At 39.8% G+C, this 16455-nt stretch overlaps 1 protein-coding gene across 1 annotated transcript in view; it reads left to right on the forward strand.

Annotated features, from left to right (window-relative positions):
* The window catches only part of TPPP (tubulin polymerization promoting protein), a 66937-nt gene that overhangs the window by 30552 nt on the left and 19930 nt on the right, over positions 1-16455 (forward strand). The window contains exon 3 of the mRNA XM_056332526.1: positions 14112-14265. Coding sequence (XP_056188501.1) covers positions 14112-14265 — 154 coding nt within the window. The remainder of the gene's footprint in view (positions 1-14111; positions 14266-16455) is intronic.

Consider the following 16455-nt stretch of genomic DNA (forward strand, 5'->3'; position numbering starts at 1 on the left):
AGGTTACAATTTTGCATATGTAGTTTTCAAAGATACTGTGTTCACCAATTGTCCTGGTTTCAGCTAGGGTGGAGTTAATTATCTTCCTAGGAGCTAGTGTGGTCCTGTGTTTTGGCTTTATGTATTGGCTTCCAGTTTCTCAGGCCTTGCTAGCAAAAAGGCTGAAGGGGCACAAGGAACTGGGAGGGAACACAGCCAGGCCAGCTGACCTGAACCAGGCAAAGAGGTATTCCATACCATGGGATGTCATCCTTGGTATATCTACCTGGGGGGTTGGCCGGGGCAGGTGGATCATTCTCTGGGACTGGCTGGGCATCTGGGTGATGAGCAAGTTGCATTGTGCACCATGTGCTCCCTTCTTCTTTTCCCTCTGGATTTTAGTCTTTTCCTCCCCCTTTTCATTTTAACTGTTATTGTCATCATTGTTATTATTCTTTCATTTTTATTATATTTCAATTATAAAATTTTTCTTACCTCAACCCCGGAGTTTTACATGCCTTTCCAACTCTCCTCCTCGTCCCTGTGGGTGAGGGGGGGAGTGAGCGACTGGCCGGGGTTAAGCTATGACACCAATTAAAACTGTTTGTGGATTAAAAGCCTTCATTTATGTGCATAGTGTTCTAGATGACTTGTATATAATCTGAACTAGAAATCATAATGTCTACCAAATAAGAATAAGAGCAAATTTAGAGATATTTCTGAAAATTTGGATTTGATGTCTGGAGTACCTTTTGGTTTTTATTTTGTTTTGTCATGTGAAGATTTTAAAAATGCAAGACTGGACATTTTAAAACTAATTCTTACAATACTTGTTTAAGTTCAGCTTGCCTACATAGGAAAATAGAAAGTAAGAATTAGCTTGGACTCATAGATTTCCTGCTTTGTTTCCCATCTCCTGGTTGTTTCTTTTCCCCAAATTTTTTTCCAAATGAAAGGAAAATACTTTTTTTCCACAATTTTTTGTGTGCATTCAGTTTTTGAGTGAACTAATTAGCTTTGTTCCTGGTTGAAGTAACTTGATGTTTTAGCAAGTTTGTAGCTGATTGAACAACTCTGTACCCAAAGCAAGAATATGATTTAAAGTGTTGAAATGTCAATTGTATACATCTCAAATATGTGCAGTCTTTTTTTACTCTGTGTATCCTTTTTTCACTTGTGGGCAAAGATTAGGAGGAATAATTTGCACATCAAACAACTACAGGTTTCCTGTTTTCCTCTTTTAAATAGTATGGTTTTCTTCGGGTTGATACCTCTTCAAATATTCTCATACTCCCATTGTAAAAACTGTTTCAGAGACTGTTGTGGCCACAATCTGACTGGTTTTCTGTCATGCTTTTTGTTTCGTAAAATGGGAATGACTGCTGACAATGCAAACAATTGCATCGGCAATATTAATTCTCTTAACTGTTGTTTCAGAAGACATGAAGGTAAGAGGGATATGGGGAGCAGGACATTGTCATGAATGTTGGAGTTTTAACACAGATTTAAGTCTCCCATACAAGGAGCACAGATAGAATGGGAAGGTTGGAGACCATCTGCATATTCAGAGCTTTTCCATGTCCAGCTTTCCCTTTCATGCGGGGAGGCAATTTTCCGGGGGGGGGGGGGGCATGTGAAGTTTCTTTATTATTTAGGTTATACGTCTTGTTTTGATTGACAGAGAAATTGTGATATTTCTGCTGCATGCATACCTGCAGTGTGGAGTCTCCTTTCTTGAAGGCTGTGATTTGGTCCTTGGCCGTTGGTTATGACAAACAGATGTCTTGTGGGGCATGAATAGTCCCTGGATATGGACTGCCATTGTAGTTAGTTTTTCTTCTTTCCCTTGGTGTGTCATTCTTGATTTCACACCTTTCTATCTCCGTCTGTGTTCAGTGATTCCCATAGACTGAGCTTGCGCTCCCAGTTAACGCCAGCTGTCTATTTTTAATGCTGCCACCTTCTCATGTTGCCAGCAGAAAATGTTAGCAGATATACATATGTCCATGTTTTCACCCTGTCTTCAGGATCACTAAAACAACCCCTCCCACATACACACATTTTGTAACTTACTTGCATATATCTGACCTCTCAGGAAAGTTCACTATCATTGAAGTTACTTTCATGCTTATGTGATTTCACATGGGAAAAATCCCAACCCTGTTAAATCCTTTAAAAAAAATTGAAATGTTGCTGTTGTAAAACCATCTGAAAATGGTATTTTGTTATTGGGTCAGTCTGATAAAAATGTGCTGTTTTTCAATTCTGTGTTACTAAATTCTAAAGGAAAGTCCCAACTTGCATGAGATGAGACTGATGCTCTGGCTTCCGTAGTAGCATTTTTGGAAGCAATGAGCTACTGTCACAGTCCCCAAATACAGCAAGCCATGTCACTTGATGTTTAAGTTGTTTTAGAAATAGCTATCCAAAGACACTTGTTTTGTGTAGTGTTAAATGGTACTATACTTTTCTCTCTCAAAAAAACTCCCACCAAACCAACTCCCAACCAGTTTGTAACTTGGAAATATTTACTGGAAATATTACTGGATACCTCAGCTGTCAGCTAGTGCTTTCTTGGCACAAAATACGAATAAACTTGCTGTGTCTTGGCAGTGTGGTCCTTAACAAACAGCTACAGTGCCTGAATAATAGAGTGAATATGCTCTGTGTGAATTAAAGGTTGCTTTTCCCATCCCTTTCTCTTAATTTTTCTTGTCTTCAGTCAGTGACAAGACTTTTATTTTCTTCTTTATACTGAACAGTATATCTTCGGAATTAGGATGGGAGTTTTGTTGGAGGCCTCCCTGGAACAGCGTGTTCCAGACATGTTTCCCTCCAGCAATAAAATGTTCAAATAGCACTTGTAGTTTTGCTTGAGCTTCATAGTGACTTAAAAATGGGTCCCCACAATACACACCATTTGCCTTGCCACCATCTTGCATTGTTCTTTTCATGCTCCATTGATGTGGATTGCTCCAACATAGGTGAAATGGCCATTTTGGTAGCTATAAAGGTCCTTCCTGGGAATTAAAAAGCCTTTATTAATATGTGGAGCTAGGCTTTTTGCTGAAACATCACAAAATCCCAGGAGGAAAACAAGAAAGAAATTCTAGGAAAGTTAGCAGCACATAGAAGTGGTTTGTGGTTTTTTAAAGTGTAATTTTAAGGAAAACAGAGAAGAAAACCTTTTGGATGATAAGTTGCTAGAAAGACGCTTGGATTCTCATTGTTCTTGCATAATAATGAGTTTGATGAATTTATTATTCTGTTCCTTGTGCAATGGTTTACTTTCAAGGTCCAATTCTGTTCTTAATGAAAGCATAATTTGAGCTCTAATATCTTGAGACTTAATGAGTTAAGATCTTACTGTGTCAAATCCTATTTAATAATGCCATTGTTCTTTGACCTCTTCTGTTTGAATTTTGTCTGAACTAAGTTGTTGCATCATATAATCATACAATATCTAGCCCTCACTGAGATACTGAGCTTTTCTGAGTCTCATTAATGAAAACAGCACTGTCTTATGTAACTGTTTGATTTCTGCTGCAGAAATTTCTTTTTTTTTTTTTCCTCTATGTGAAAATACTTGGTTAACTGGTCTCATCAAAAGAGGTAACTTGGCTTCCCTGAATGTCCACACAGTCAGAACACGGATACTGCATCTGGAGAGAAAGCAGTAAAGGCAGGCTGTTGGCTTTCCAGAGCCTGAGGGGACTGGGTGCTAACATGAAAATTCACTGGGTTACATCTCTTCTATCTCTGGGGTTATGTATTTATACAGATTCAGGCTAATAGTGTAACTGAAGTCCTGAAAAAATGGCTGATAATCTGAAAGCTGTCCTTGAGAATCTGCTTTTCATACTTACGAACTATTTTGTATAGTTTCTCTGGGTAAACTGCTTGCGATAAAATGCATTCGCTTTTGCTTAGAGGATGTTTAGCCATGCAGTGCTGGCCTGCCTGCGGTCACGACTTGTGACAGTATTCTAGCTTCCTTTCAGCAGTGTTTGTGTTGGACATTGTTTCATTGTATGTAGACTGGTCTCCTTTTTAACCAAATATTTTCACATTGCTGGAGAGAGTGAATCAAAGCAAACCTAGCTGATGATTTGTTTTGGTTTGGTGGTTGGGGTTTTTTTCTGGGACATGAATGACATGCTCACCAGCAATCGCATATGAGCTGACAAGAAGGGTGCTTTACCTGTGTTTCCTTCTTTTCTTTCCCTGGGTTATCAAGCAATGAGTTTATGTGCACTGCTTTAGCTGACTGAGAAAGTACAGGTGATGCTGGTTCTTTGCCCTGTCCTGTCAGCTGTAATGTATTTGCCATAAGCCTCTGTACTTCAGCAGCAGAAAGAGGTTTTGAAACTGTAATGGTTGTATCAGCTTCTTCATCCCTCAAAGATAAAATGCTAAGTATTATTATAAGAAAGTAGCTTCTTACTACTAACTTGTATAGTAAGCTTGTCACAGCCTGGGGAAGACTGACAGATTAGACGATTAGCTATTGAGAACTATTAGTAAATCTTGAGCTTCCTTAACTGCTTTCATTTATTGGTATGAGGCTGACTTAATGAGCACTACAACATCATCCTCTTGGATTTTTGTGTTTTGGATGTGCTCAGCAGTATCCTGGCAGCTGTGAACTGTATTAGATTGTTAGACTGCAGTTAACAGTTTCCACTCCCTTGCTCTATGGTTCTGCACGTGTGCCCAGCCTAGTGCATATACTTACTTAAGGGAAAAGAACCAAAGAGAACGGCAAATAAATTGAGCACTCTGGAGAAGGGGCCAGCATATCTGCAAAACTCTGATGCTGAGGCATTGTCTTTCTGCTTCAGCACTAGCTTGTCCCCTACCATTTGGGTCTGAGATCTGTCTGCAGCCTCTCATTTTTTTGGCTATCCATTTCTTAAAATTTTCTTTACTTTGGCTAACTTCCCTGCTTTTGTCACTTACTCCTGCCATGTCCTTTCACTTGCACCTGAGTTGTGCTGACAAATAGTGCCAGTCCTTCGTGCACCCAAAAGATAGATTTCTACATTACTGAACAACATGCACTGTAAGTTGCCTGTCATTTATTGGGTTCTTTCACAGAAGTAGATAACATTCTAAGGATAAAAGCAATGTATATGATAAAATCACTATAATTTATCTGTGTACGGTTATTACATTATTTGTGTAGAGTCCAGGGCACTGACAGCCAGAACATGTCTTCTTTTTATGATACCGGTTAACAAGGAAAAGTTGAAGTTCTCCCAGACTAATTGGTAGTACGTTTCTAACTCTTCTCAAACTCAGGTACATGCCCGTCATGAGAAATGCACTTGCAAGCTCCTGCGGCGCAAGTTGGGGAATAGGCCTTCTCCAGGCTTCGCAGTGTTTTCCAAGTACTTCCTTTGCAGCTTGTTATCAATAGCTGTTACGTGGATCTTTATTCTTAAATACCCAGATACAACATTATTTTTGTTCTCTTAAACAGAAAAAAACCAACCCAAACAAACCCCAAAGAAGTAGATTCTGCTACTCTTTTAAGCTAATTTCATCTCTTTCTCTAAACCCTATATATTTGTCAGACCTACTTTCTGCTTGGACTTTTTCTTTTCCTCATTGTCCTTAAGTCCTGTTAATCTCTTAACTCATTCTGGGGTTTGCTTTCCTTTGGGAGCTCTCACCTACTATGTGTTTTTGCCAAGTCATTTTTTTCTCCAGTCCCCTTCTTCATTCCTTTCCCAATAGTATTTTGTCTTATAGGCTTATAGCTTTTGGGTTTGCCCTTCTTGTTTGTTGTTTTGGCTTTTTTTAAACTTTAGATTTTATTTTAATGGAAATAAATTTCCATTGTGAGTGAAGCAATGGAAGGAAATACTACCAAAATAAAGCCAAGAGGAGAAAAACATTAACTTCAGGTACAGGAGAGGAGAATTTTCATGATAAAACCCTGAAATATTTAGGTTAAATTAAAGTCTGTTATAGATACCAACTGCTGGTTTAGTGAGCTGCTGAAGTCCTCTTGCTTCAGATCTTCAAAGCATGGCAGTTCACAAGCTGTCACAGTTTCAGATACATGGAATGAACTAGGCACATTCTCCTCTACCCTTGCTCAGTAATGAGACAAAAAGCATCTGGAGGGAAACTGGCACTTCAGATTCAGTTCCTGAGTACATGATGTGTGCTCTGCCTTTGCTGCCCACTCCTGGCTCCAGAGAGGCTTCTGCAAGTCATGACAGTTGCTGTGGTATGGAGAAAGCATTTTGCACTGCATTTTGCATTGTGCCTCTTTTTTCGCTTTGGTCTCCTGGAATGATGAGAAAACCGATAATGATGCTGCCTTGTGATCATGGAGTATATGAAACTGTTCAGTCCAACTCCTTATGTCTGACTTGGCCAAGATGCTAGAAATTATAGAGTAATTGTGAAGGTCATCAGAGTGTTGTCTTTGTCAGTCCTAGTCTTTCCCCCAAGGGAATCCACTTTAGTAAATAGTAAATAGCTATGCACTCAAAGGTGCCTGCGTTCCAGAAGTGACCACGACCACGAAGATCTCTGTTGTAGCTTCTTCCTAGCATCAGTTTTCTGAGGATATCTTTTGGAAGGATATCTTCTTTCCTAACAATTTGCCAGTTTACTCCTGCTTGCATTAACATCCAGATGCCTAATTTTGGTATCTCAGTTCTACCCATTAATTGGGCAGAAGTTTCTGGTGCGAGTTGATATACCTCAGGTTTTGTTTTCTTAATTGGTCCTTTTACAACCACCTTTCTTCAGAGCTATTAGATAGTGCAGCACAAAGAACCTAACAGAATTGTATTACAGCATCTTTCCTTCCCCTCCCACCCTCCCCCTTCTCCCTCCAGCTATATTTGTCAAATTTTGACACGTCTCTGCTTTGGGTTAGTCATACAGTTTTCAGTTTTATTGAAGAAACTCATCTTTTTTGTTTATAAGTTTTTTGATTGTCTATGTAATTCTTCAGTTTCATTCTTGACAGATAGATAGCAAGAAACAGATCTTTACAGGATATGCTAAATACTCTATTAGATTGCAAGTTTCCAGCAGCTTGGTTAGCCTACCTAGGAACCTAGTTTCAGGCTGGGGCTCTTTTTTGGCTGTGAGTTGTGGGGCTGATGGCCAGTAAAAATGCTGAGCTGCGTGGCCCAAAGAGAGCAGAAATTCTAAATTGTAAACCACAAAAGGAAAAGAATAAACTACCACCCCTGGGGCATAATCTGCTTCTTGGTTGAACAGATTAGCCTTGGACTTTGTGCTGGTAACATTACAGCAGACATCCTTGGAAAAAGAATGCATGTTTGATGAGCGATGTGTTTTTCAGAGACCAGTACAAACCTTTTTTGCCTCAAGGAATTTGTATGTGGTACCTTTTTACTGTCACTGTGTGCAGTACAAATAGCACTAAAAATTGTTATTAAATGTACATTATGTTTATAGACTACATCAAGAAGACTTTGTGTGTTATCACAAGTAGCAAGAAAAGAATAAATGTCAATTCTACTAAATGAACAGGAGTGAATGCTTTGGGAAATACCACAGTAGTAATCATAAAGTTGCTGCTGTAAAGTGGTAAATTAAAAAAATCTGTTTGTACGAAAATCAGGGAGTTTCAGCTGTAATGAGGTTTTAGTATGGCAGATTGTTCTTGCCCAAAATTTTTTACTTTTTTTCCAAGTTGAGAAAGATCCATCTATTATTTCTCTTAAAAAAAACCCAACAAAATGTTTTTTAAAAGAAATGCTTCCCATTTCCTTTTTTTTGTTTGTTTGTTAAAATAAAGTAGAAACAGCTAAAGGTTCAAAGTCTGGTGTGAATGTCATCTGGAAATATGCCTTTGTCTCTTGTTAGGGTTTGGGGTAAAAAGTCTGACTTACGGTCTGTTCTCAATGTTATCATGACATGCTTATATAATTGATTAGAATAATTTAAATTATTAATGCTGATAATTCAGGAGTGTTTCTTATTACTTGGTTAGCAGTTACCTACATGGATGTGGGACCAGTAGCAGCAAATTGGAAATTGCCTCATTAAACTTACTGTGCCAGTAATAAGTCAGGAACTGTGAGGAGCTGTGACAAGTAAGCCACTCAGGCATTCTGTTGCCAGCACAGTCCTTCATATTCTGTCTTTTGAATGACAGGGGCTGCCTTGGGAAGGGGGTAAGTACAGGGAGTACCCAAAACCCTGTTTGTTCTGTTTTCCAAGAGTTGGTGCTGCTGAGTTTTACTTGACTACTCTGTTGGCTGACACTCCCCAAGTCCGTGGTGAATTTAGACTAAATAAACCTTACAAAGTTCCTTGTACAAGAGTTTGCACAAATATTTGTTGGGCTCCCACCTCTAGTTACGCTGCCTGCAAACCGTTGTCAGACTTTCTGTACACCTTAGTTAGACCTTTGTGGGTAGATGGCAGCTTCCATGGCAAAACAGTCCTGGTTAGTATATCCTGCTGTAATCTTCTCTGGCATGCTAGCAAGAACAGAGGCTTCTCCAAGTGTTTTTACATCTTCTTTCCCCTCTTCAATCTACAGAAATTGAAAGGAAAAGTGACCTCTTGGGATAGGAGTATGGGCTGACTTTTGGTAGCTCAGAGATTAAGAGAGGAAACTATTAAACGGAGACTTTTCTGTGTTAACAGTGAACTGTAATAGTGCTGTAGAGGTAAAGATTTCTAATACTGGTCAAGGATTTTGTGTATTGGGTATATGGAGTGTATTTGTATAGCTTTTCTTTTTAGCTAAAATTGTAGACAACTATTAATCCAAGTAATACTCAAGTCCAAATAATGTAGAACTATTAATTTGGAACAGTACGTTTTTACACTGCATCGTTTCTGATCTTGTGAACACAGAACACTGTTGGTGTCAGTATGTGCAAGTGAAATCTACATCACTTGCTATTGCAGTCTATTTTGGGCCGATGTTTGATCTTTTACACTTTGTGTTCACAATGGTGATGCCCAGGCTCAGAACTGATGCTGTTACAGATGTGAACTTGGGCTCCCAACAGCAAACTGAGGAATTCAAACTTCAGTTCAGAATCTCCCCATATTGCAGGGGTTATTTGTGGAGAGACCCATCAAGGAAAGGGAAGTGATGGGAAGCTTCCTAAAATTCTTCTGAGTATGTTCAGTCTGTTCCCAAAGGTAGGCATAGGTGCAAGCAGCTTTCATGAGTGGGCAATGAATACGCTGTTTCCTCCACAGAAGGGTGATGCATCAGAGTAATTCTGTTTGTTGTAAGAAGCAGAGCTTAAAATAGAATTGTATCCTTCCTAAACATAAAGATTTCTTTGTGTCATAGTAAAGCGCAGGGCTTTAAAAATTTCTATTATTAATGTCCCTCGTATATATTTTGTTCTTTTCATCGAGGTGGCCAACTTTATGACATCTATTATTACAACAGCCTTTTTTCCGCCCTACTTTCCCTCTGTTGTTTTTTGTTTTCCATTTTGTCTCATTTTCTGGTCAGATAGCTTTAATTAGCATTTCCAGTGTCTGATTGTATTGTGTTCACACATTCTTTCTATTCCATTCGTCATATTTTTTTAATTTTTTTTATTTTTTCTTTTTTTTTCCTTTTCTTTATTAATGTACAGTGGGTTATCTTCTTTCTAGGTCTCTATTAACTCTCTGGAGTGCTAAACTTGAGAGAGGAGTGTTAATAGCTGAGAGATTGCCCTTGGCATACTTATTTGTAGGCAAGTTGTTTGAACTTGTAATACTTGGAAAATGAAAGTTAATATATTTGTTTTGTTATTCCCATGGAAACGAGATATTTATAATGAGCTTCTAAAAACAAGTTACAAATACACACAAAGAAGCTGATTCTTTGTAGCAGTTGCTTAATAGAAAAAACTGGTTCATTTGGGGGTTTTTAATGGGTTTTTTTTAGTTCATGACCTCTGAAAAGCTGGTGTCAGGAAGGGGCTTCCTGAATGTGAACAGGGCATTAAAAATAGCTGAAATAAACTGAGGATACAATTGCCTTCTGTATCATGCAGTGTTCATAGGTTTATCATTTTTCATGGAGTCACAGAATGGTTTGTGTAGGAAGGGACCTTCCAAGGCCATCTAGCCCAGCCCCCCTGCCATGGGCAGGAACACCTTCAGCTGGATCAGGATGCTCAGAGCCCCGGCCAGGCTGGCCTTGGATGTTCCCAGGGATGGAGCACCCACAGCCTCTCTGGGCAACCTGTGCCTGTGCCCCACCACCCTCATCATCAAGGATTTCCTCCTCACATCCAGTCCGAATCTGCCGTCTTCTAGTTTAAAGCCATTCCCCCTTGTCCTATCGCTACAGCCCCTGCTAAAGTCTGTCCCATCCCTCCTGTGAGCCCCCGTTACGTGCTGGAAGGCTGCAGTGAGTGTCGCCGGAGCCTTCTCTTCCCCAGGCTGAGCCACCCCAGCTCTCCCAGCCTTCCCTCACGGCAGAGCTGCTGCAGCCCTCGGAGCATTTCTGTGCCTCCTCTGGACCCGCTATGACAGGTCCATGTCTGTCCTGTGCTGGGGCCCCCCGCACTGCAGGGGGTCTCACCCGGGCAGAGGGGCACAGCCCCCTCCCTCCACCTGCCAGCCACACTGCTGGTGATGCCACCAGGACATGGGTGGCTTTCTGGGCTGTGAGCACACAGTGCCAGCTCACATCCAGCATTTCATCCACCAGCACCCCCATGTCCTTCTCCACAGGGCATTTGGTGGAGCTGGAGGAGACTGATCCTGTGGAGTGTGTAAATCCAGACCTATGAAGGGTTGTTGGGAGACTGCCTCTGTCATTTCTCTCTGCTTGGTCCGTTCTCCCCTTGCATTCAACCCACAACTGTAGGGGTGGGAGAGAGGGCTGGTGCGTGTGGTCCCGCTGAGCAGCAATGGTCGCAGGGCTGCTCGGAGCTCTGAGACCTCTCTCCAGAGGCAGCAGGGCCTGCAGCACTGCTACTTGGTAACTTTGAGGCTGTGGTATGTGGCATACATGTCCCATACGTGGCATACCAGAGGTGCCAAAACATGTTAAGAGATAATTAAGGGTTATGTTTTTGGGGTTTCTACAAGGCTTGGCATGCCTTGCAACTGCAGAATTTTTGAGTTAAGTAGAATGTTTTTCAGATGGGTTTGATAATACTGTGGTAGATGGGACAGGGAAAGAGGATGTTTTTGGAGTGTAGGAAAAGATAATGAATTTCAGAATTAAAGCTGCTTTATTTAGGAAACTTGGGATACAGTTCCAAAAATTCCTGCATTCACAATCCTGTTTTTAGTGTCACTCCAATTAATGTTTTTTTGCTGGTAAAGGATATCTGCCATGATGCACGTTTCTTTTTGAGTCCAGCAGCAATACTACATTGATCATATGTGTATCCAATTTGTGGTTACTTTTTATGTTGGAGGGAAAGAAGAACCCATTTCCTTTCCCTGTGTTACTCTGACAGGGAAAAGACCAACTGTGAGAGGTAGGAGTGGCTTTGTCTTAGACCAGGAACAGATGTTCTCTGCTCCTTTTGGCACCCTTATTTATGTATTTTTACTTTTAATACAGAATTTAAAAAAAAAAAGTTGTTCTTTTGCATTTGATGTGTGGAACCATAAATTCTACATGTATTAATAAAAATAAAAGGAGTCAGCATGAATTTCAACAGTTTTTTCTGAAAGGGGTCATTCCCTTTCCCATTGTGATGACCCTGACACCGATGATCCAAGCCAAACTGTAGCAGTCCTGATTGGAGACTTGCAGGTAATCAATGTGCTACAGAAAACTGAATCTGAAAGGTCTGTGTGTTAGACTTGTCAGTGAGTCTGTGGTGAACAAGGGCCTTCGTGTGGTGTCACACTTAAGCTCTGCAATGACTGCCGATGTCATCTTTCTTGAAATGAGAGGCAAAACAAAATGAAGTCCTGACCTCTTGAAGGTTTTTGGACGTGTTTCATCAGAAGAGGGATATTAATCCTATTAATGAGAGTCCTGGACAAATTCCAAGTAGTTAATTGCAGTTATTCCATGTCTGTCTAAGTAATGAAATACTGGATTCTGTGCTTCATTTCCACTGTCATGATATGCTTTGACTAGCTAATGCCATGAGAAACTCCAGCATATGCTTCACCTAAAGCAGACAAGTAGTCACAAACAGCAAAGTTTGATCAAAAAACAAATAAACTTTATTTCTGGCTAAAATAGTGAGTGTGAGGGATGTAGGAATTTGCTACGTGTTGGGCTGTGTTTGAAATAAAGGATACTAGTATTGAATGATATGTAAAGGGTTGTGTTAGGGTTGAATTTTTCTGTGAATAACCAATTTCTTCTTGTTTTAAAAGCCTTGGATAAAATTTCACTTTGTGTTTATTTAATTGAAGTAGAAGTCACTTCCTAACTGTTGGTGTCTAAACCTGAGAAATCTCACTCCCTCCTTTCGTTAGTGGAGGCACCCTCCGAGTGAGGTAAATTGATGACAGATAAATAGATGAATAGCTCTTGGCAGTGGCTCTGTGTGACACTTGAATTAAAATCAGATTTCTATGCATAGTTTTTCTACCCTGAGGTTTCTGTTGCCAGTGCACTTTCTCTATCCTTGCATCTATTGTTTATTCCTGTATAAACAGCCATCACTGTTTAAAGGACTGGTCTGGGTTGTGTGATGTTTTGTTGGGTTTTTTTTCTGGTTTGCTTGAAATGCTCTCTAAATTGGCATAAAAAGAAATGCTTAAGCAGCAAGCAAAACTCACATAGTAGCATGTTTCCCAGCAATATGGACTCTCAAATGTTTCTTTGACTTTGAGGATTTCATGATGTTGTAAGCAACAGAAAAACATCTTCTGCTATTAAAGATGGTACTATTTAAGATTACATCAATATAAGTATCAACATTTTTTTGAAACTTTTCTATTTGATGTTAAATTTTAGCTTAAAACATATGGCTAAATTTTGGTGGTTAAATTATTGATCTAAAGATCAGGGAATCTGTAACTTAATAATACAAGAAAAGGTGCATTTTGTGGGCAGTACAATTCATAGAAAAGAAATTTATTAAATTTTTAGATCATGAGTAATCTCACTAATGCTGTGGCCTCATACCTGCGTTTTAAAATGTGGAACACTGCAAATGGTTTTGTGTTAAGGAAAAGACAGCAACAGTGTGTACTCTACTACGTTATCTCCTGCCTAAACTGAATAGTTTGAAATCCTAGAAAACAGACTTGCAGTAATCTCCTTTTGGTTAAATGCATCTCTCATGAATGCTGAGTTTCTTTGTAGGAGTTTTATCAATTGAACCCTTTGGCCTGATAAGTGTAAAAGTTCTGCAGGAGTGACTGTATAAATAGACGTTTGTAAAGTGTGAATTTCCCACTCTGTCAGATTTGGTACTGTACACTAGCAGAATCTTCTCTACTGAAAGTAAACCTGATTAAGTAATTTACTGGTGTGGAAATATGGGCTTCCTGTTAGTGAAAACAACAAGTCTTCAGCTCTGAATTTCTGGGGGGGCGTGTGTGTGTGTGAGTTGTTGGACTGCTATAGTGTGTTTTTCATGAACCTGTGAATGTTTTATGAAGGTGATGGGTCCGAGAAGGAAAACAGGCATTAAATGTAAATGCATCACTTTAAAATTTGTCAGTCTTGAATAGAGAAGGAATTTCAAGTTTGTAAATGCTTTTCAATAGTTTGCTTTACACAGCAGCATTATTCTTAATTTACTTGTGAATACATGAATAAGTGACCTGTAAATGATATGTCTAGCTAGGCTAGAAATAAAAAAATACTAAATAACAAAACTCACCTAAGATGCTTCAGTTCTTGTCTTTTATGCATGCAGACTTTATATTAGTCATCAACTAAATGAGACTATATTTGGTTTGATGAGCTGGAGGCATTTGGACAGTAGGCCAGGTCCCTTTATTTCTTCCACATTTCTGACTGTTCATCGAGGGAAGTTTCTAAAGTGCTATCCTGCTGGTGTACATAAAAAAAGGAAGTGCTGTTCCTGGGATATGTTTTATTTGACACCATGTATGGGCTGCATGGGTCTTCCTGTTCTGTTGCATTTTTCTGTTTTGAACTGCAACTGTTCCACTATTCTGGGAATGCTTGTTGTGCTCTCTTGTAATTTCTTTTTAATTTCTGTGTGTTTCAACAGGGGAAAGTCTTCCAGAACTATCACTTTTGAGCAGTTTAAGGAGGCTCTTCAAGAACTCTCCAAGAAGCGATTTAAAGACAAAAGTGATGAGGAAGCAGTTCAAGAAATATATAAACTAATTGAAGGGAAAACCCCAATTATATCTGGAGTAACGGTATGTTACTGATCTCATGGATGGATTGTTCTAGCTGTCCGTTGCTCTGCTGCAGTGTTGTTACATTCACCCGCTTCCTTTCGCAGCCCACAGGCCTGGGCAGCCTGCCCCTGTGGGCCTGGGGGCCGCGGCTGTGCTGCGCTGGGTGGGAGCCGTGTGTGAAAGTAGAGTGCGGGGGGTGGTGTTCCTGCGGGCACAGCCATAGCCTCTGCTAGGAATGGCAGGACCACCCAGCGGCACGGTCAGGAGATTTCAAGGAGCTCTCTTGTGTGTGGTTAGAACGTAGAAACATTCGTGAAGAGTGCTGTATCCAAATCAAAAAGAGTAGAAGGGAGTTAAATTTACAACCTCATTAAACAGTTCTAAGATATTGTGTGAAATATCAAAAAGACTGAAGCAAAGACACCTTGAAAATACATTTAATACAGCATGTGAATCCCAAAACACTGGAAATCTGGCAATAATTATCATGTGGTCTGGTCTTTGCTTTTTGTTTGTTCAAAGTCTGTCAGTTCTTTATTTTTCTTTTTAAAATATTGGCATTAAGAATTATATATGAAAATGAAGTTATAAAGCCTAGAGTACATAAGTTGGGTTGTCCTTGTAAATGCTCAGGTTAGGCAAGCTTTTACCCTGTAGTTTAGGAGATACTGGAGTGTTTACCATCGACTTGAATAGTCCTGTTATCTGCTTAAAATTTGTGATCTTCCTGAGTTTTGGCTGTAGGGCTGTGAATGAAAATCTAATTATAAATAATCTTTCCAGAAATTGATTCTGCACAAATGAACAGTGGAAATGTCAAGTGGAGACATCTCTTTCGAGTTATACAGTTTGTCAGATTTTTACAAGATTTGATTTTATTACTCCTGTACTCTTGCTTGAAACAGGTGATTGTTTTTATACAGGCTTAAAATAACGAACCTTCCTTTTTGTCCTTCACTGATTTTAGTGAGTTTAAGTAGCTTGTTCATCTACTCAAGGAAAATCCTTTGAGTTGGGCACATTCTTCTAGGCTTCACTCCTGATTCAGTTTTCGGTGTTTCAGCAGTCACATATTGAAATGCTAACAAGCGAACAGCCTTTTTCTGCGTGGATGACAGGAGGGCGAGAGCGCTTTGTGGGTGCAGAGTAGTATCGTACAGGTGCTGCAGAGGTAATGAAAGTGCCATCAACAGGGGGAGAGGAATGGAGGGGGGGGATATGAGCCAGCAGTGTGTGGCTTGCCAGTACTCCTATTGTATTTGCAATCCTGGGGAATGTTGGGAGATGTAATGAAGAAATAATGGGAGAGTGGGACGTGGGGGTGGGGGATCACAATATTCACTCCTTGCTTGCTGGCAAAGTAAGGAGCAGGAGGCGGAGCTTAAAGGAAGGGAGATTGCAGGCTGGGAGAAAAAAAAAACCAAATTTGATGTTTGATTTATCGTGCTAATTTAGTTTCCAGGTGGTAAAACTGACCCAATCACTTGGATATTAAAGGCATTAAAATAAATAAATATGCAGCCAATCTCCCTCCAGCAACCTGGAAATGCAGATATGAAATCTGTATGCAAGCATTCTAATGCTTTGTTTACATTGGGAAGCCTGTGTCCTGGAAATTTTAAGTAGGACTGCTTTCTATATGAAGCTTTTCTTAAACTGTCCTAGGATCAGTCAGTCATGCCAGGTGGTGTGTGCCCCACTCTGTATAGCTGTGCTGTAGGTCACATAGATTTGGTTCAGGTTTCAGCCAGAAAACTGTAGTGTGACTACTGACACATTAATCTAAATGTATTAGGGAGGGAGTTGAAAGTGTGATTAATACTTGGGGATAAGTATACTTTAGCAGCATTTGGAGATTTTTATGTCTTAACTTCTGATATTTTGTGCTCTTTGTTGGGGAGGCAGGGCAATATGTCTGTATTAAATGGCAGCTTGGGGGAATCACTGCTTCCACAGGATGGTCAGAAACCTTACTTTCACATGAGACAATGAGAATTTTAGTGTATATTATGATAAAAGAGGAGTTTTCTTTTTCTGTTTATTTTTTCTTGACCTTCAAAATGTTGTAGATTTACAAAAATCCCTGCTTGTGGTTGATGTGGTTGAGAAGGCTCAGCAGCCAGACATTGAAACGGAGAAATTCTGGGCTGCTTTCTTATCTGCAACAGAAGGTGTATGCTTCGCTTGGTCACACAGAAGGAAAAAGAA

The sequence above is a fragment of the Falco biarmicus genome, chromosome 3, assembly GCF_023638135.1.
Source record: "Falco biarmicus isolate bFalBia1 chromosome 3, bFalBia1.pri, whole genome shotgun sequence".
Classification (NCBI taxonomy): Eukaryota; Metazoa; Chordata; class Aves; order Falconiformes; family Falconidae; genus Falco; species Falco biarmicus.